Consider the following 22,134-nt stretch of genomic DNA (forward strand, 5'->3'; position numbering starts at 1 on the left):
TTAATTTCACCAGGAGTCTTTGGGGGGTGGGGGAATGCAAAACCAAAACCAGTTCTTTTCCCTGATTAGTTGGTTTTCAGTGTACTCTTTGCTGCCAATATCACATAGCATTTTATTTGTTTGCTGACCAGATGGGTGCATATTTTCAAACAGGGGAAAAGAAAAAAAGAAGAAAAAAAAAAAAAAAAAAGGCAATCCACAGCAAATAAGACATCTTTTAGCTGAATTTTCATCAATCCCAGAAGGCAAAAGCAGGGACTTGGAGAACGAAGAACCACCCAGTGTAGAAGACCAGCTTCAAGACTAGCTAATAAACTTGAAGGTGCACAGGTCCATAGGACCTGATGAGATACATCCATGGGTCCTGAGGGAACTAACAGTTGTATTTTCTAAGCCACTCTCCACCATATTTGAGAAGTCGTGGCAGCCCGGTGAAGTTCCCAATGACTGGAAGAGGGGAACATAACACCCATTTTTAAAAAGGGAAAAAAGGAGGACCCAGGGAACTACAGGCCCGTCAGTCTTACCCCTGTGCCTGGCAAGATAATGGAGATCCTCCTGGAAACTATGCTAAGGCACATAGAAAATATGGAGGTGACTGGGGACAGCCAGCAGGGCTTCACTAAGGACAGATCAGACCTGACATATCTGGTGGCCTTCTGGTTACAGCACTGAGGGATAGAGGAAGAGCAACTAATGTCATTTACCTGGGATTGCTCAAAGCATCTGACACAGTCCCACACAATATGCTTGTCTCTAAACTGGAGACTTGGATTCGATGGGTGGACCACTTGGTGCGTAAGGAACTGGCTGCATGGTCGCACTCAAAGAGTTGTGATCAGCAGCTCAGAGCCCAGGTGAAGATAAGTGACGAGTGATGTTCCTCAGGGTCAGTACTGGGATTGGCACTGTTTAACATCTCTGTTGGTGACATGGACAGTGGGATCAGGTGCACCCTCAGAGAGTTTGCCAACAACACCGAGCTGTGTGGTGCGGTCAACACGCAGGAGGGAAGGGATGGCATCCAGAGGGACCTGGGCAGGCCCAAGAGGTGGGCCTGTGTGAACCTCATGAGGTTCTTGTCAGAACCCTTGTCAGTAACCTTTTGTTTCACTAAAATATTAAATTTTAAATCTCAGAAAATGGAAGAACTCAATTTACAAATAAAGGGCTAGAGACATATTCAGTGATGAGTAAGTTGACAAAAACAGGGCCACGAGGATGATGAAGGGGCTGGAGCCCCTCTGCTCAGGAGTCAGGTTGAGGGAGCTGGGGTTGTTCAGCCTGGAGAAGAGAAGGTTCTGAGGAGACCTCACGGTGTCCTGCCAGGGCCTGAAGGGGCTGCAGGAGAGCTAGGGAGGGACTGTGTGTCAAGGAATGTAGGGCTAAGACAAGGTGGAATGGATTTAAAATAACAGAGGGTAGATTTAAATTAGACATTAGGAAGAAGTTCTTCACTCTGAGGGCGGTGAGGCCCTGGCCCAGGCTGCCCAGAGGAGCTGTGGCTGCCCCATCCTTTGGCAGTGCCCAAGGCCAGGCTGGATGGGGCTTTGGGCAGCCTGGGCTGCTGGGAGGTGTCCCTGCCCATGGCAGGGGGTGGCACTGGGTGGGCTTTAAGGTCCCTTCCAACCCAAACCATTCTGGGATTCTATGATATTGAACTTTGGGAATACTGAATGTTTTAATGAATATCCCAGTTTTGCCTCCCAGAAAATTAAAAAAAAAAAAAGACAAAAACAAGACTGATGGCACCTGTAGCATCATATGGAGCTCAAGTCTGGGAGGTCAAGAACTTCTGCCTGCCTTGCAACCACTTGTCCCAGAACAGGACTATGCCCTTTGTGAGTGCTTTACTGCATTACATGTCTGAAATTACCCCCTTCGTTGAACAAAGCAAGATCTTAAATCACAGCCTGACAAGAAAAAATACATAGCTGTGTACTTTTATGAGGAAATCTCATCCTATATTTCCCTCTTGGGTTACCTCCAAGCCCACAGAGTCTGTTTCCACTGGAAGAATAACTAATAAATAAAACCCATGACATGCTAACTGCCCAAGGCTGCCTGAGTTAGGCCAGCAATGGAGAAAAAGCAGCTCAGGTTTAATATGGCCATGGGCTGCATTCAGCTCCTAGCCTCTTCCCTGTATTCATGCTGCTAACCCCAGTCAAATTGACCTTCAGTAGTGGGGTCCAGCCAAACGCTGCTCAGTGCACACTTCTTCTGATGAGCAGACTTACCCACAGGGCTAAGGCAGCTATAAATGCAAATTCGTTAGCATTTCCAGCAGCCAGATGATGCCTGGAGCTCCAAGCTTCCTTCTCATGCAAGACCATGGCTGGGGCTGAGATGCGAGGCAGGGGTGACAGCAGTAGGCACAACTTGGGCTGTAGCACAATTAAATCCTCTTCAAGGGGCAGGACCACATGTTATCGCTGCGGCCGGATCAGTCAAATAAATCAGCAGTGACTCACCAGCCCCCAGAGTGGAGAAAAGGCAGGACAAGGAAGAGATTAGAGTTGTGCTCAAGCACGGTTTCTGAGCTGTCCCTTGCTACTGACTGTGCCTGCAAGATATGATCTAGTCTACAACATTAAGAAATGCATTCGTAGCTGGTTTTCCTGCCCGGGTAACACAGTCAGCCTGTAATCATGCACTCTGTAAGCAATCATAAATTCAACACCCTCCTTTTCACACGGGGAAAATAAATCCAAATACAGGTCTAGCCCATTTGACAAACAGCCCCAAGAAATCACAATCTGATCATTACATGCAAGCTTACAGCTTTAATCCTGTATATATCATAAACAAAAATTTACATTGGCAGGAACTTGGTGTTAATTATTCCTCTGATAGGAAGGGACACTGCTGTGTGATAACACCTCTTTGGAGGAAGCTGCCATAAAGCAAAACAATGAAACTCTGCTCACAAATAGTTCCCCAGAACTAAGGACCAAGGCTGTGCTCCTGCTGTGTTTCCACTTTAATTCAGTCGTTCACAGGCAAAGATTTAAGTTCCTTCTTCAGTGTAATTAGGCCATTGTGGAGACCTAGCTCCGCCACTGTGGTATCCTGGCTTGCCCCTGCAGTTTGCAAGCAACCTTGGACTTGTATAACAGCTACTGTAATTCAGTTACAGCAGAGATTGATTCTACTGATGGCTCTAGATTCACTTTATTTTACTTTAGATAACAAAAAGTTGGGTGTCTACTTGACATCCCTCTGTAGTCAATAGAAAAAGATGGGCACATTCAGCAGAAAAATCACACCAACCTTACAGGATGGGAAAAATTAGCCTTGAAGGGTGATTGTCACTTTTGGCAATTAGACATTTAGGTCAGCCTAGACACCTAACTTCTGTAGTGAAAAGTGAAATAAGTCCTGTTCATGGTATGAACTGCTGGTTCTGCCCAGTGCTCAGCTACACCCAGGACCACATGCTTGGTCTGTGTATGGGTCACTAGAGCAAGTTTTTTGTCCTCACTGATTTTCTGCTGTCCTGAAGAGCTAAGAGGGTGCTACATGTCCTTCTAATGTGGTAGGTACTCAAGAAGCTGGACTTGATTACAGTGATCCCATGGCAAAATTACCTCCACTCACCTTTACCGTCGGAAATATCTCCACAGTCTATTGGACCACACAGAGACTCATTCACACAAGCATTTGGCCCTGGGGCACCGGTGTTTTGAGGATGTAACTGTTCTCCTCTCCAGTCATAGTGCTTGAAATACCAGGCTGGCGATATTGCAGCCCAGTAGAATAAAACACTGATGTGTCATGAATCTCGGTGTACGTGGCAGGTCCTGGGGTAGACATGAGGACTGGTGCTGGAGAACTGCTGAGAAAGTCGGACACAATGCCGTTCACCCACTGCACCAGTTATCATGGGACAAAACCATGCTAGAGAACATGCTAACCAAACACAAGGCCTGCCATATTTAACAGGACAGAGGCTGCCTGTGAAAGCAGGATATTGCCTAAATAATTTACTTTTATTTCCCATATGTCTGGCTCCTAATGAGGTGCCGCTGGGTCTCCATTTAACTCTACAGGGTAAACACTGAAGGTGAATAACGGCAAAGTTTGTTAACCAAATTGTGCTTTCAGTAACAGCCACATAAAGCCTCCCAAAACCTTGAGTCAAGCACCATTGCCTATGCCCCATAAAATCCACGCAATTTATTCAAGTGCCACAGTATCTTAAAACATGATACAACTTAGCTCCAGTTCATTTAACTTCTCACATTTTCCAACTTCTCTCTGCAATCCTGAGTGGGAGCAGACTTACCTTCCTCCCTCCCCCCTCAATGAGAACTATGATTCCTGCATAAGCACACAGAGAGGCTTTGCAGAAATCTTTTCCCTCATTTACTAAAGCAGTTCAGGAGATTAGCAGGTCAGTATCGCAATGGACAGTGCTGCAAAACAGCTTTCTTTTTAAATTTAAAAGCTGGAACTAAAAATTAGATGGCTCTTCAGAGAAGCCAGCAAACATGTAAGCAGTGTTGGCATTAAGTGCAGTTAAAAATACTGCAAAACAAAAGGAGAGAGGAATTGATTCCTTTTCACTTTATGGCTCTTCTTAGCTAAAGTGAATGGGAATCTGACCATCAATTACAGCTATTTCAGTAAGGAGATAGGGCTGAAGGCTGAATTATTTGTGATGCCTGGTGTGTGCACCCCTATAGGAATCCCTCAACACTAACAGGACGTTGCTTTGGTGCAGGATTTAGCAACACCTTTAGACCCCCTGCCTCTTTCCGTGCAAAGGCTAACATAGAGCTCACTGGGCTTCCAGCCAAAAGAGAAAGGAGAATTCAGAGTCCTGGTGACTCCTATATTCAGTATCCAAAAACACCGTTAATCAACAGAGTCACCCTGTCTGCTCTTCAGTTGGCCGGGGTTCAGGTGTTATTTGAGCAGCTCTAGGGAAAACGGCCATTACCTTACTAACCAGGACACTTGACATTAGTCACAAGGCAAGACAAGCTGCTCATCAGCAGGTCTGCAGGATGGATGCTTGCCAAGAAAGGTGCAGTGCTAAGAGCTGAATCATTTCTCCACTCCAATTCTACTGAGCAGCCTCCCAGCATCCCTGAAATGCACCTCAGGTCACATTCCCTTCATGCAAGCATAAATCCTGCTGTAAAGGAGGCTGATTAGGGTCCCTGTTTCTTTCCTTCAAAGAAATGTCTGATTATTTCTTTTTTAAATTGGATGAAATAAGACCAAACAAAAGAACTGTCTTGGGAAATCTTTCTTCTTCTTCATTTGCTTTAAGGAACCACAGTGCTGGGGATAAAAAGGAGCCAACCAGAAACAAGCAGCATTTGATCAGCACTGTTGACTTGCCAGCAGGAGGGAGCCATGGATATAAAAGCCTGGGAAAAAAATCATAAGCCATCCTTTTCCGACGCACATCTCTCGACAGGCACGGCTCTACCCTTGCATGTTTTTTAAACCCAACCAGTCCATATGAGGATTTTCCTTTGAGAAACTTCAGAGAGCAAGAACAAAACCAGAAGGATTTCATATGCTGCAAGAAGCACCACAGGAAATTAACACTTTGAGAGTCAACAGCTGAGGTCTAAATCACCTCTACCCTTGAGTTTGCTGCTGGGAGTCGCCACTTCACAGTATTTCCATTTTCTGGGAGTATACATTCACTGTACACACTGATTCCTCTACTATTAAACATCTATTGTACTTAATCAACCCAGCAGCAGTTATGTTAATGGCACCTTAAGGTTTTGCACTCCCTGTTGCTTCTTTCTTTAGCTTGGTTATCCAACATATTTCAATTTCCTGACTTTATTTGCTACAATAAAAATATCTCTAAGCAAGCTCTGGATAGTTCCAAACTCAGAGGAAAAGTTCATCTTTTCCCCAAAACAGGTTCTTTTTTTTTCATCAAATTGGATTATAAGATTAGCGTTAGTAACCCACAATGGCAATTACTGAATAGAAACCAGATGTTTTGGCTGTGCCTACCCTGGTAACTAGAAGAAAGCCAGGGATCTGTCCAGTGTCATGGATTGGCTCCCTCTGCTTACGAGAATCTCTTCTCCTGATGGGAGAAGGATGGATGTAGACTTTTACCTAGTTCCAAACACCCTGATCCTGTAGATCATCCCTGGAAAATATCTGCACCTCTAAGATGGAAGGAAATCTAAACAAATAAAAAATGCTGAGTTTCACAGCATTTTCACCACCAAATAATGAAGTTCCTATCATTTATTTTATTTTTTGTAGGCACTTTCCAAATATCTTCAAATATCACCATAAACCATTTCTGTTGTGTGCCATACTCCTTGACCATAAAATACTAACAGACGAGAGTTTAGTGCTATACCAAGTGGCCGAGTGATTTGCCTTCTCTTTGTAGCAGTAAAAAAAAAATAATTTGTCAGAGAAATCTTCTAGTTGGGAACAGCCCAACATTTGAAATAATTGTTTTTTTCATTGAAAGCATGCCTCATAGCCAACAAATATCCTTCTCCTTGCATCTCTGAAGGCAGAAATCACAGCTCCACAACAGAGGACATCAATCCAGTTCTTCTACACCAATATCTCATTTTCTTCTTGTTCCTCCACCAGAAAATAGTCTCCTTGCCATGCTCTCAGTGTAAATCCAGACTAGCTCTATCTGACCACAGTTTTATATTCCACAACCAAAACAAGAGGGGACCACCCTTATGCCTGGTGAGTTCTAAAGGCCCACTGGGGACTGAACACTGAGTCATCCCTGCATTTCACCCAGCTAAAAACTCATCTTTTTCCCTCCCACCTCCTTTTTTTTTATTTATTTTTTTTTTGGCAGTTTCATTTTCAGCCGAATCAGCATTTGCTCCGACTCATTGCTGGGGTCACCAGCACCAGCACAGGGGAGCCAGCAGCTCAGCTGCACTCGTCATCTTCAATCACCTTAAATTGGCTGTGAGCCCTTGTCCCAAGCATACAGAGATTACTGTCTGGCACTATTTATAAAACTGAGCATCATGAAGCTTTTGAAACAAGGTCATTATTAGATTTGGTTGATGATTTGTAAATTGAAAGTATTTTCATTTAAAAAATAAAAAAAAAATAAACTAAAAAAAAAAAAAAAAAAAGAGGTTGTTGAGAAAAGGGTTTTTGAGCATTCCTCTTCTTTATAGAGATTTTCACTTTCAAAAGACTGAAAACCAAAAAGGGTTTTATTACCAACAATCAAAACCTAAACAGATTTTCAGGCCAAGAATAATACCTAAAATGCTACCAATGGGGAGTGGGAGGGATACTTTCTTCCAGGCAGACAGAAGAGTCAGGAAATACATGGCCATACTGGATGTCAGCACAGCACCTTTGCAGTAGCAGCCCCTGGAAAAACCATGACAACCTCTGGGAGATGTATGGGACCTGTTCCCTGACACCCCTTGAACACTGTTTCTTACCTCAAGCATGTGGGGTTCAAGGCTGCCTTTCTTCTTACTGCTCCTGATCTATTCTCCACTTTATGCTTTTTCTGCTTAACTTGGGCTCACTGCTTCCTCCAACAGGTGTTGATAGTGACTTATGCATATGTATAGCATATGCATGTGTAGCGTTCCCTTGACACTGGGAAAGCCTACTCTAATTTCATCTTCCCATTGTCCACAGAGCGAGCCCTTCAGGTCTTGATGTGATAACCTCTGGCTTTACCCCATGGTTGTTACAGTCAGTGGAAGCCCTGTCAATGGCTTAGATGAGCACGGGGTCAGATACAGAGGCGAGGGCAGGTCCAGTATTTCTGATAATGGAAATCCTTCCAGCAGATCCAATATTTCTGATCCAGGTCCTCAGCCAGCATAAATGAATGCACACTATGGCCAAGGCTTTTCCAGCTGATGCCCGGTGGAAAATGTGGCCCAGGTGGGGAGGGCAACTGCCCAAATCAACAGATAACCCAAATCACTGCACACACCCCTCCCAGCACCCAGGAGACCCAACACGACACTGTGCATGGATGTGTCAGGAATACCAGCAGTGCTTGCGTCCCCACTCGCCATCTCTAAAGCTACAAAAGTTTGGAGGAACAAAGGGAGAAGAGGGAAGAAGAAGAGAAAAGAAGAAGAGGGAAGAGGGAAGAGGAAGAGGGAAGAGAAAAGAAGAAGAGAAAAGAAGAGGAAAAAAGAAGAGATAAAATCTCAGGCTTCTTTACAGACGGTAAATACTCATCCTGAATGATCAAGTAGAGTTTGATGGAGGAAGTAGTGCAATCTTTTCTTGGTTTAATGTCTACTAGTCTTTTGAGTTTATGGCCTGTTATTGCATCTTCTATTGCAGCTAATTTTCTTATTTTCAAGTCTTTATGACCACGGCTCACTTTCCATTTTTCAAACTACCATCTCAGGTTTCAAATTCAGACACAATGCTGGTTTCTCCTGTGCTTCCCCCACCTCCCACCTCGGTCTGCCTATGTGCTATGGCGGTGATGCTTTCTGCTGGGGACCTAGGCCTTGGTATCCGCCTTCTCACCTTTTATGCACCTGTTCCCACTCCATTGACTTTATTGTCAGCAGTTTTATAGCAGTGTTATTGCTTTTCTTTCCTCATTTTATGACCCTCCATCACAGTGGCAAATGGAAGCTGTCCATTTCTCATCTCAAAGACACAAGGCTGCATAAGAAGAGGTGATAAAATTAATATGAACTATCTAGGAATCTTCCCACGGCTTCTTCTGCTGAATAGGAATTGCTCATAAATTAGGAGTCTAAGACTCTTAAGGGTGTTTAGAAACCAGGGAATACAACACCAGATCACCCCACCAGCTGGTACAGATAGGTCCTACTTTGCTGCCAAAATAGCCAATGCAGATGCTTCAGAGAAAGGGACAAGGATAATAAGAAGGGACAGTGACAGAACCTACTGGGAAGTAAAACTCCTTCCTAAATTTCTAGTGATGAGCTAATCCCTTCAGAGACTTCAAGGCCAGCAGAGACTAAATCCCAGAAACAAAGACATTATATTGGCTGTTTACAGCTACATGAAAATAAAAACATATCCTTTTAACAGTAATAACATTTAGCTTTACAAAGAAACAGAGAGCCTTTTTAGTTCTACTTTATCCTAAAGACTTCTATCTCTTTAGATTTCTCTACCCCTTGCATTAACAAGTGTTTTTTTTAACCCTCCTTTGAGTTACTCCTTCCTTACCTCAGCACCATCTCCCTCTGCTTTGATCACCACACATTTATTAACCAATTATAGCACAAACACAATTATTCACAGTTCCCAAGCACTAATGATAAGGCACAAGAACACTCTTACATGTTTTCTCTCTCTCTCTCTCTCTCTCTTTTTAAAATCACTCATCCAGCCTATTTCACCATCACCCATAGGATGTTGTCCCTGCGGGGCCCCCCACGATGACCCCAGCCCTCTTCCACAGCAGGTACAGTTCTCTTACAACAGAGCAGTGCCTAAGACACTTGGATTCCTTCTGGCAGATGTTCCTGTTTTTCCTGCCAGCATATCTTTGGTGACAGGTGTGCTGACTTTATCTAGCTCTGTTACACAACATCCTTCCAAGACTGACACATATCTCCTCTCCATCCTTAATATGGAAAGACAGAGTTTCACCTCGCTTCCCAAACTGCTTATCTTAGTACCTATTATCTTGATTTAACATACTAATATACTTAAAATACCTCTTACTTAACTTAGGTACATTCCATTTTTTAACCTTTTCTCATCATGAAAATGGACGTTATTTCAACATCGTTAATCCACGGCACCTGACCCAGTTTCTCTCTCCTTTAGATTTCCTTGACTGTGTCTTGCAAGTGATTTCGTGAAAGGTTTTTCCATTGTCCAAATAAATTATTTCTATTGCTTCTATCTTCTCCAGAAATATCCCAGCAGACTAGTACAAAAATACTCTGTCATATAGAAGGCATTTAGCATTACCTTTTCTACTCATTCATTTTATAATTCTGTACCTGGTTTGCCTGCCATTATAGGAGGCAGGTAAACTATCCAATATAGCAGCATCACAGTCAGACATTCATCAAAATTATTATGTGCATTTGCTCTCACCCTGCACACTGACTGAGAGGCAAAGAGGGTATATGAGAGAAAACATTTTGTCTAGCAGCTCAGATACTTCTTATCTCTCTTTGCAAACAATTTGGCTGAATGGGAAGTAGAAGAGTCATTTTTTTTTACAAAAACAACAGAGGGAAAGGAATGATTAAATGAAGAAATGATCCATTTAGGCTGAGCATCAGCCAAAATGTCCTAAAAGAAAAATGCATTCAGATCTGGGAGAGCCTCTAAGGGGCAGCCAACGAAGACTCATTCAATTTGAAAATTTAGAGAGAGCATCAGGAAGGCAGCAGAACACGAGGCATAATAAAAACGCACCCTGCGGTGGCAGGGGGATGGGCACGAGTATCTCATCATTCCCATAATAACAGCTAAACACGTACTCAATGCCAGTGACAAACACGGGTGTCATCAACTCCCCGCGAAGTCAGAATTTATGCAACACGTGAAACGTTTCCATCAGTATCCCATTCATCGCTGGCACAAGCAGAAGGAATTCACCAAGCGGTTATTCTCATCCTAATCGAGTCACCAGCTAGCCAGAAGCATGTGATGCAGCAGTGGGTCAGGCTTCCCAGCTCCTGCACCCCACAGGGACCCCAACCACCCAAGCCCAGTCTGCCTCCAGCTCTTGGGGTCGCACCCAGCCCACCTTCGGATGAGCTGCCAGCACCACAGAGCTCGGGGTACATACAAATGGGCATCACCACCAGGGATGAACACTGGTATGCCAGAAGCTCGTGGCTACATCAATGTGCTCCATGAAAACCACCCACGGGAACATCCATTCTCGCTGCTCGCACATTTGGTGTGCAGCACAGACGTACCCTTCCCAAATGCAGCATGCCGAACTACTTCTGGCCCCGACGAAAGAAAGCAATGTCAAAAAGATTTCTGGAACGTGACACTGCGACACTCTATTATCATTATTATCTGTGTTATCGGAGCATCGTGGAGCCTCAGGCACAGCCGGAGATCCCACTGCTGCAAATGCTGCACCAGCGTGGAAACCTCACAGACTGGCAGACAGGCGTATTTCTCATAGCAGAGAGGAGAAAGAAAAACAAGCTGTCAAAGAAGGGGGTGGAAAAAAGAGTGCAGCTAAAGGCAAGATCCCCTATAGATTCACAGTGAACTATCTGCCAGAGCATTAAGCCCTGTGCTTCTCATGCCTTTTGGGTACAAGCCAATAAGACCTTCCCTGAGTCTTCAAAGGGCTGTAATAATGTTACAGGCAGTGCTTTTTCACTGTGAATCTGCTCAGCCCAGAGTCAATCACAGCAGGAGAAGTTGTGATTTTAAAGGCAATACACCCAGATCGCTCAAACAAGGCCGAGTTACAACAAAAAGTTTTGAGACCGACACATGACAGCCAGGCATTAGCCATGTTTTACATGAGCCACCAGCTCTGCTCGTCCCTTTTGCAAATCAGCTGCTCTGCCAGCCTGGTTCTTTGCAAGCTGTTTTTATTTATTTTATTATTTTTTTAATCAATCCAGACATGTTTGCAATTATATTCCCTGGGATATAAGATTGCACGGGTGCATACACACACAAGTTTACATACAACTCTTTCACCACATGAGCGAGGGAAGTCTCTGCCTCAGAGGGTACCTAAGTGAAAATTTAAGGCAAAACAATATTGTCCATCCTTCTGAAAAGGAGGGGAAAGCTTTCAGGTCCAGATCCGAAGGTGCACAGAAATTGGTTCCCAGCAGAGAAATTGCAAATCTCAAAATACCAGCTGCACCCCTGGGGTACCCCTGCTGAGACTGAGCTGTCACCTTTAACCATCTGCAGAGGTTCAGTCTCCGAGCGAAGACATTAGGATGAGAGCAGCCCTCACGGGGCCTGTTTTCCTTCACCAGCTGCAAAGGCAGGCAGGTGATATAACGCAGGTGGCTCCGTGACCCCCGTTCTTTCAGGATGGCCAACATCTAGCAGAAACACGCCCCTAACAGCCACCAATTCGGGCATCCCACACTTCCCCGTACTGCGAGACTTCCCACACTAACCCAACCCTGAGCTCTCCCAGTAAGGGTCTGTGGCTTGGAAGGCAAAAAGTAAATATCTGAGAGCCAAAGGGGGAATATTCCCAGAGCTGGGGATGCCTTCTCTCCCCATAGGGAGGACACAGGGGCTTCTGCACCTCCAGCTGAGGTCCTAGGGCACAATAGCCCCCAAGCATGGAACAGGACCCTCTGCCCACCATTCCATCTATCTAGGGATACACAGATATTTCTTGCTAAACACCGCAGCCCCAGTGGGTTAGAAAGCTCCGTGAACATCCCCAGAGAGGTATAAGAAGGGGACCAATCACTGCCAACAACCTCACAGGTTTCTGCTTCTCTACAGCCACCGAGCGCAGTTTGGGGAGGTGGTACACAGCCCCCACACCCAGATTTAAAGGACGGGAAGGACTCGGTTGCTCTTGAAAAGCAGGAGAGAGACTCTCCCTGCCTGTAGGGATAAGGACGTAAACCCTGGAGCAGATAGGGGCAGCCTCAGTCCCCTCCATGGAGGCTCATCCTGGGCTGGGCACCCCAGTCCCACAGCACCAGCCCCACGGCTGTGTCCCTCCTGGGTCGGGTTTTTACAGCAGAAGAGAGGCAGAAAGTTTCTCTGCCCTTATCACACTCATGGCTCAGCTTAGGACACCCCCGAGTGACACATTGGTGGGGCGTGGGACAGCTTGACCCCCACACCCATCCCTTTTTGCACCGATTCAGGGCAGTATTTAGAAAAGCAGCAAGTGCCAATCGAGTCCTTTTGGTTTGGGGTGGGGGCGTTGGGGGGGGGGGGGGGGGTCGGCTATTTCCACGCACGGGAGGGAGCAGCAAGGATTTGGGGGTTCGAACCGGCAGGCAAAGGGGCAGCTGCAAAGGGGCAGCCCCAAAGGGGGGGGGGCTCAGCTGCTCGGAGAGGGGTCCCATCTCCTCTTATCATCCCAAAGGGCAGCCCCGGCGGGGGCACAGCCATCCCCATCCCCACTCCCAGCCCCCGGGTGCCGCCTTATCTATGGGCGAAACCCTTCGAGGGGGAGGAAAAAAAAAATAAAAAATAATAATAATAATCCCAAATCTCACCTCTTGGCAAGGCGGCAGCTGCAGGGCGGCAGCCTGGCAGCCCAGCAGCCAGCAGCACAGCCAGGCGGTGCCCCCGCAGCCCCGCTCCGCTCCGAGCCTCCGCATCCTTCGGCTCCGCATCCTTCGGGGGCTGGAGGGGGGAGGTCACCGTCCCCGCTCCCTGCCGGACACCTCCTGCCTGCCCCTGCCTCCGGGAGGGGCTGGCCCTGACCCTGAGCCCCCCCTGCAGCGGGGCATAACCCCTGGGAAGAGGTGGGGGAAAAAAGGGGGCACGGCGCTGGCACGGGTGACAGCGGCCCCGCCGGCTGCCGGCTGGAGGCACCGCCAGAGCCCGGAGGAGGGGCCCGGAGGAGGAGGAGGAGGAGGAGGAGGAGGAGGAGGAGGAGGAGGAGGAGGAGGAGGAGGAAGGCAGGCGAGCAGCCAACCAGGCAGCCAGCGCAGGCGCATGCTGCCGAGGTTCAGCCAGCCCAGGAGCTGGGTGCTTGCATCCACCCCCGTTGCACCTTCCCCGGCCCCAAAAGGGTCTGGGGGGGAGCGGCACTGCATGGGGGAAATCCTCCTCGGTCCTGCTTTCAGCTGCTCTGCTCCTACCCCCGTGTGCCGGGGGAGAGCTGGCACCCAGCTCCCTGCTTCTTGGGTCCTTGCATTGCTCGGGTACCCCACGGAGGTGGGATCCCCCCAGCTGGGATGCGAGGGGGAGCTGCAGGTGGGATGCAGGGGGAATTCCAGGAAGGATAAAGGGGGATCTCCAGGTAGGATGTAGAGGGGAAGTCCAGGTAGGATAAAGGGGATCTCCATCTGGATGCAGGGGGATCTCCAGGTAGGGTGCAGGGGGGATTTCCAGCTGGGATACAGGGAAGAACTCCAAGTAATATGCAGGGGAGCTCTCCAGATAGGATGGAGTGGGGATCTCCAGCTGGATGCACAACAGATCGCTCCCCTGCCCACCAAAGTGTGACAGTGACCCTTCTCCATGGGATGAGAGAAGAGCGGCTCATTCACAGCCTGAATGCACCCCCAGAATGACACCCACTTCTCCCCCTCTGGTTGTGTTTCAGCTCTGGAATTTGTCTCCCCTTCCCCAGCAGTGCTCAACCACTCATTCCTAATGAAGCGCTTTAGTGCTTCAGACACTGCTGCTCACCCTGCCTGGCATCACTGCTGTGCTCACACACGTTTCTGCTCCCTCCTGCCCCTTTCCATCTCCTACAACACCCAGCACAGCCACAGAGCCGCCCCACGTCACCAGCACAGCATGTCCCTGGCCCTATTGATCCACCTTTTCTAACTCCAATACATAATGCCTTTTTTTTGTTGTACTTCTAATTTGTTGAGTGACTTTTTTTTTTTTTTTTTTTTTTTTTTTTTTTTGCAATTTTACTGCAATTCCTGCTCACTGTGATCCAGCTTTGACTCAGCCTTTATTCATCTCTGGAAGGGAAATCAGGAGGAGAGGAGCAGAGTCAGATTTTGACTGCATTGTGTGACCCCTCTCACCACCCCTGCCTGGTGTCATCACCGTGACTCCATGCTAACACAAAAACAGTTTCATTAAATCTTTGTGTGTCATCTGAGGACCTTGCTGGAGCAGCCTGGAGGGAGCTCAGTGCTGCTCTGCAAACACCGACAAGTTTGAAATTTCCTTTTGTTCTCAGCCTGAGCCTTGCTCTGCTTTTGGCTTTAGCTTCAGGAATGAAAATGAGTTATCAGCCCTTGGACTGAGGGTCCCCAGCCCTCGCCAGGGTGTCAAATAAAGCAGCTTGTGTACATCATTTCACAAAAATAAATAAATAAATAAATAAAAATAAAAAATGAAGTCAATTTATGTTTTCTACTCAGATGAAATGGGGAACAGGAAAAAAGCTGTGGTGATGTTTCATGTTTTGTGCTTCTGGACCTGTGAGCCTTGTGTTGCTCCGGGTTCAGGTAGATCCCAAAGTCTGTCCCAGGGATTCATTGCTCACCTTAACTGCAGGATAAAATCCAAGAGTGAAATGTCTGAGAACAGTAATTTCAGCAGCTTTCAGCAGTTCTTTTAACATTTGCTAAAACAAAGCACACAAAGCCGCAGGCGCTCCTAGACATGCAGCAGGGGAGTCACATGGAAATATACGGAAGAAAATGATGTTGGTTGGACTCAGCACATCTTTTGTACAAGAAAAAAGAAAAAACATAATTTCCAGAAAAGTGCTCTTCTTGCTCTGGTTGTCTTAGTGTAGGCATAGGTTAGATATTAAGAAATTTTTACTTTGAGGGTGGTGAAACTGCCCAGAGGAGCTGTGGCTGCCCCATCCCTGGCAGTGCCCAAGGCCAGGCTGGATGGGGCTTTGGGTAGCCTGGGTTGCTGAGAGGTGTCCCTGCCCATGGCAGGGGGTGGCAGTGGGAGGGCTTTGAGGTCCCTTTCAACCCATTTGAATAGGGTCTATTCAAAAAAACCTTATTTGAATAAGGTCTGAAATGCCTGTGAGGTTAAATTCTGAAAATCTTACCTGAAGGGAGCGTGCCAAAACTCTGCAGTACCCAGTAGGCATGAAGCCTACAAATAAATAAATAAATAAATAAATAAATGGGAAAAAGGAACAAAAAAAAAAAAAAAAAAAGATACTCCAATAACAATTAATCAGCTTAGATAGACAAATGAGGCAGAGAGAAGCAATGCAGGATTTTGGAATCATCATGTAACTATAACAGAAAAAAAAAGTAACATGTATGCAGTAGCAGAGTTAAAGGATTTTTATATCTCCTAAAAGCACACAGCAGTAAGTGACTCTGGCAGCTCTTAGACCTGTATCTGAAATCTTGACCTAATATTTTGATTCAAGTAAGAGGATGCAAAAGCAGTTCAGAAGAATCACGCAATCTGGGTTGCAAACAACTGCCCTGCCCTTCTACCTCTAAGTATAAAAGGAAAAGAAAAAAAAAAAAAAAAAAAAAAAGAAAGAAAGAAAAAAAAAAAAAAAAGAAGAAGAAGAAGAAAGCTACATAGTAATAATTTATAGTGCAACCACTGTGAGCTTTGTTTCAAGCTCCATCTCCAGAGCTTCCTGTGCTTTAGTGTGCCTCTCCATGTGTCTGGTGTTAAAGATGCTCTTAAAAGTGCACCTTCGTGCTGCGCTCAGAAAAAAAACCTGACAGCTTTTAAGCACTGAGAACCCAGGTTTGTAAATGCCTCTTCCTGCCAGCAGTGCGATGTTAGAGTTAATCTTGGACTTTGGTGTTTGCAGAGCTCAAGCCATGGGCTCCCCCAGCAGCCAGCTGGCCGGGGCAGAGGCGCAGCCGTATGTCGCTGCTGTTAATGACACCCAGAGAAAGGGAAATCTTGGGGGCTGCCAGCTCCCGTTGGGCTGACAGCAATTAGTAATTGCACTCAGGATTAGTCAGGCCCGTAGGCTGATGTTGCCTTGTGTGGGATTACTTGGTAGGGGAAAGGAAACTGTTAACCCTTTTTCACTTTTTTCTGTTTCAGAAAACTCCTTACCTGCCCTCAGGTGGCTTCCCAGGAGATGCAGGACTCCTTCCATGGCTCCTTCCCAAGTCTGATAAGAAATTTCAAACATGTTTTAAACCTTTAAAATCTGCTTTAAATGGTACCCTGAAGTGTCCAGAGCTGCAAGCGATAGCAGCACTTTTCTGACATGTTTTAATCAGATATTTGGGAGGAGATGAACGTCACCCTAGAAATGTCTTTTCTCTCCGTTATCTGTCTAGCTAGCTCAGACATGAACACCTACACATCGTCAGATGAATCCCACCATAGATAATTTCTTTCTGCCTAGGGTGCTCTTTGGATGAGGTTCATGTCCTCCAGCTTTCGGTGTCTGATACGTGCTACGTGTCTGGCTGGATTATACAGCACACCCCCAGCCCTGCTTGCATCCAAACCAGAGAGCAACACGGTGAGATGGACCTAGGAGAGCACAGCATGCTTACTGGGCTACATGACCTGGGCTGTGCAGGCTTCATCACGTAGCCATAGTGTCCTTATGTAAACCTGTACCTGCAAAACCCCTGCAAAAGGCTGTGTTTTGGGCTAAAGATAAGTCAGGATTGGCTTATACTGCCTTCTCATAATTCTCACTCCCGTATGTAACACTCAGCACTTATCCCTACCCCTCCTTTCTTAATATCCCTGTTTCTAAATGCTGTATTTTCACATCTTCTCCCTAGAGATGCTTAGAGCATCTGTCTTTTACTTTTCCAGCACACTTCATCTTCTGGATCCCCTTTAAACCTCTGAGAGCCCTCCAGTTGTTCGTCCTTCCTCATTGTGACTTAAGTTGACTTTTCCTGTAAATCTAACTCACAGGTTGGCATTAGAAGAATTTCTTTAATACATACAATTTAATACTGGGTAGGCAAAGGTTAGGCATGAAAGATCCAAAGCACTTGATGCTGTTTGAATCTATGAACCTGGAGAGAGAGGTTAGAGAGCTAAGCTGCCTTGCTTGAATCTGAATCACAAGAAATTCAGCAATATGAGTGGAATTGCTCTGCTTTTGAGATATCAATATGATTTGACAGCTCCTTCTTTGCTTTCCAGACTAAAGGGAAAATATGCATTTTCAGTTTTAAAACATATAGTCCAGGTGATTTTCTTTTTCCCCTGGTGCATGTAGAATAAAAAGCAGCAACCGCTGCATTAAAATCGACGAGCGTGTTTGCTTTGAGTACGGAGGAACGGCACTGGTAAATATTGCCAAGATAACTGCTGATAGGCAGCAGGATCAGCTTCCGACCCCGTTTGCTGTTGCCATTAGAGTTTCTCAGCCATCCATCCATGGCTGCCTTTTCCCAGCAGAGCTATTTATCTGCTCGCAGGTCACGGGAGTGTTTTGACTAATGATGGCTCCCTTGACTTTCCGTGCAGAGCTGAGCCTCGTTAGGTGACACCTGGGGACCCAGCTCAGCGTGGTTATGCCCGGCAAGGACATGCAGCCTGGGGGTTGTGACCCAGCTGAAAAGTAATGTGGCTCTGTTTATAGAGGTGCAAACTGTTAAAAAGCTAAAATCTATGCGATCTGGCTGTGGTGGTTTGGTGCATGAAGTGTGAATGACAGGGTGAATGACATTGAATAAATAACTTTCTGTGGTAAAAAAGGGTTATTTGGGCTAGTCCTGCAGCCCTTTCTATGGCAATGCTGGGAATACTGAGGCTGATCATCTTCATTTTAGGGTATCTGCGGGTGCATGTCCTTGGTTCTAGGAAAGAGGTGAAGGCAGAGCAGCCTTCACGCAGTGCTGTAACCCTGCCCAAAGGGTCCCCATGCTAACCATCATCTCCAGCCACCATTTGTCCCTCACATCCTCACAGAAGCATCAGGTGCTACCATCCCATCCTGTGGTAGAAAAACTCCATCTCCCATCCACCCCACCAGAGGCACCTCTCATCTCCAGAAAAAAAAATAAATAAATTAAATGTCATGAAGCTTTCACATAGTGTGAAAAAGGAAGGAAAAGGGGTTCATATTTTCCATTAACTAGCTTGATGTTGATGAAGGTTTTTGTGATTAAAAAGGTGAATTTTCAAGGGTCTTCTCAATGGTCTTTGTGCTCCAGAATCAATGATGACAGTTCCTTGCTCTTCAAAAGCTTCAAAGAAAGCAATGCCCATCATTGGGAGTCATAGTGAGCCAACATTAAAATGCTTTGAAAGTCCCACCTGCTCGATAAACAGGAACTTCTGTAGATATGACATATTTTATTACTGCATTGCCGCTGTGGTTGGCAGCCGAATTAATTGCACTGACACTGCCAGTAGTGTTGACACACACAATGGCAGCAAACAACTGTAACTCGGTATTAACATGGGTATTGATTTTCTGCTCCCGGGAGAGCCTTTGTAAACTTTCAAAGAACAGTTTTTTCCAAATAAAAAGAACCCAACTAAATGTCAAAGATTGTAACAAAGCCATTTCAGTAGAAGGCAGAGATGTGATTTATGATGTGGAGAGCCCGATTCTGATCTCACGCATGTGGGTGTGAAATTGTGCTGACCCTACACCAGCACACTGCCAAAACTGGTCTTTATGGTGACTCCAAAGGGATGTCATGACTGAGCAGCCTGATCTACCCCAACATGATGACCTACAAGTTGACCTGAAGTCCCAATTATATTTGGGAGGCTTCAGCTGGAAGGAGCCACGTGCACTCCACCATTAATACCTGGCTCCCAGTGCTGCAAAGCATCCTTCTGTGGGTAAGGATCCACGGATGCTAAAGCAGAGCATGGTGTTAGGTGTTGTAGCAGCTACAGCAGGTAGACCTGAAAATGCACAGCACTGTTAGTAGCTCTGTCAGTGTCTGGGAGGGTTTTGTCTCCATCAGCAGCAGTGATAAATGCCATCAAACGTATGCACTAAGGCAAAGCCTTGGTAATGACCTCCTCTTCTGTCTGTCAGTTATTGCAATTAGATGAGCACATCTGACTGTCACATGCATCGAGCGTTGGGGAATTTATTTCATCCTACCACTGCTACAGCCACCGTGCAGGTTTTCTGCAGTTTGTATTAGTCATGGAGCATTTATACAGTGCATTGGGCCCAGTTATGTTGAATTTCTGAAAACAACCCCTGCAGCCATTCATTCAGATGCTGCGGGCCGATGCCTGCATGTTCAAAAATAAAGACACCATCACTGGGCTTCCTGCAGGAGGGAACAGATGTGTACCTACCACCACAGCCCTGTCCCCACCTCCAGGAGATGTCTGAGTCAATCCCAGATGCTCTGCACATGGTTTGTTGACAAACTGTCTTGACCAGATGCTCTGAGTCCTACAGCTTAAAGCATATTACGACCTCTTTAGGAATACAAAGCTGTTTCACTCACATGAAATATGACAGTATTTGAACAGCGAATATACCTTTGACTCCATCTGTTTGCCTTTCCACCTCCCTGAGACAAAAAGTCTCAGCTTGGTTTGCCCCACAAAGCACTGATTGCTCTGTCAGCTCCTTTAAATTTAGTAACACACCACAGTCTTCAAAATATACACATGGAAATTTGCAATTCAAGGGGTGAAGTGATTTTTTGCACTATAAATAGCCTATATCATTAACATATTAGTTCTAAAGTGGCATTAGGCTAAGTAGAATACTTGTAATTTTAATCTCTTAATTGTTCTCTTACAGATTTGCTTTTCTCATTACTATTTTTCTTGGTGTCAGATTTCCCCTTTCTTTAAACTACTGCTGAACTTATTACCTTCCCCAAAGATATACTTTCCCCAAAGTCTTTCACAATGCACTCTTCGCATACAAATTCACTTGAAACAAAATATTGTGAAGAAACAAAATATTGTGAAAAGTCTGTGTGGCACTCTGGGTCACCTTAAACCCTGATTTCTGGTACAGATTCAGCTTCATTACCAGCCCCTTGGCTATGACTCAGTCTTTGAGATGCTAGGAAGAGATCGACTTAGGCAGAAGGAATTGGACATTTTTCTGCCACCTGATCTTAGTCAAAAAAAGCGCGGTATCTAGCAAGTGAAGCTGGAGTCCATGTCTCCTTGATCCAAGTCCCTACAGGACCAGAGATGCTCATGCTGGAGCACTTGGGGGCTTGCACTTGGTACTTGGGTGCTCATTCCTAGACCTGCCCAAGAAGAGACACAAGTAGGTCTCTGACACCAGGAGCTGGGGCCTGCCAAAAGCTCCATGGGCTCAGCCAGGCCTCCAGATCCATGCAGTGGACCAGGCATCTCAGGGAGGAAATGAGGAGACATTTCTGTCAGAAAGAGCAGTCAGGCGTTGGGACGGGTTGCCCAGGGAGGTTGTGAAGTCACCATCCCTGGGGGTGTTCAAGGAGAGGTTGGACATGGTGCTTAGGGACATGGTTTGTGGGTGACATTGGTGATAGGGGGTTGGTTGGACCAGACAGTCTTGGAGGGCTTTTCCAACCTTAATGATTCTGGGATTCTACGATTCTAAGTCAGGCAGCTTACGGCCATCCCAACCAGAAAAGTGGTCAGAGTTGTGCCTGTGTTTTACTCTCATTTCATTACTTGATGAGGGCTTGAAAGGTTTTTTTAAACCCCTTGTGAGGCCATGTATTAACTCACCCCTAGATATTACTGAGAATCAGTGAAGGTGAGAGCAAGGGGAATCTCTGGTACCTCCGGCTTTAAAAAATACAAACATTAGCGTCATCAGAAACTCACAGACCTGCAAGAGACCAGACTGAGTGAATTTGAAATTAACCTTGCAGAGTGAATAGTGTGTTTGAATTAATCTCTAAAAACGTGCTTTGCTATTGAGGTGTGGCAAAATGTCAGCCTGAAGTTAAAAGCTTTGTCAAAGCAATCTCTGTTTTAAGGCTCAGAGTGACCCTTGATATTTATCAAGGTAATGAAAACACTACAAGCATTTTCAAAAGCTGATGGGAGCTTGTGCTCAACTCACACACTGTAACAACGAGGTGTTTTTGCAGCAGCTGGACAATTCACTTCTCTATCCCATCCCAACAGGCAGGGACAAATCCTGTAGGCTGCTGGTTCTTATTTCCTAGCAAATTCCTGCTAAACGTCAGTGTTAATTAAATATATACATATATTTATATATATATATACTTATTTTTATTATTTATTTATTTTTACTTATATTTATATTCAATTAACATATATATACTATATAGCATATACCTATACATATGTTATGCTTTTTTTTTTCTTTTTTTTTTTTTTTTTAACAAATGCACAGAAATGCCATCAGCTTGACTTGAGGGACATCTTTGGGTATACGTGCTTTTAACATCAGTTCCATAAAAATTACCCTCTGATTTTCTGACCGAAGTGGCCCGATAAGTAGAGGTGACCCACCTGACCCCCAAATGCTCCAGACGATCCAGCAGGCTAAAGATGTTTTAAGCACTGAGGATGACAGAGGTGACTCAGCCCTCGTCCTGCTGTGTCACCAAAGATGTCACCTCCACGTCACAGGCGCTGAGCTGGCCGGCTGAAGGCACAGGCTGCTGCTGTACAGGGAACTCATCA

At 45.7% G+C, this 22,134-nt stretch overlaps 1 protein-coding gene across 1 annotated transcript in view; it reads right to left on the reverse strand.

Annotated features, from left to right (window-relative positions):
• Nucleotides 1-13,482, reverse strand: part of ELAPOR2 (endosome-lysosome associated apoptosis and autophagy regulator family member 2) — a 101,603-nt gene extending 88,121 nt beyond the window's left edge. The window contains exon 1 of the mRNA XM_084497915.1: nt 13,149-13,482. Within this exon, the coding sequence (XP_084354041.1) occupies nt 13,149-13,268 (120 nt within the window). The 5' untranslated portion in view covers nt 13,269-13,482. The remainder of the gene's footprint in view (nt 1-13,148) is intronic.
• Between the last annotated feature and the right edge of the window lie 8,652 nt (nt 13,483-22,134).

Source organism: Aythya ferina (assembly GCF_964211825.1).
Source record: "Aythya ferina genome assembly, chromosome: 1".
Taxonomy (NCBI): domain Eukaryota; kingdom Metazoa; phylum Chordata; class Aves; order Anseriformes; family Anatidae; genus Aythya; species Aythya ferina.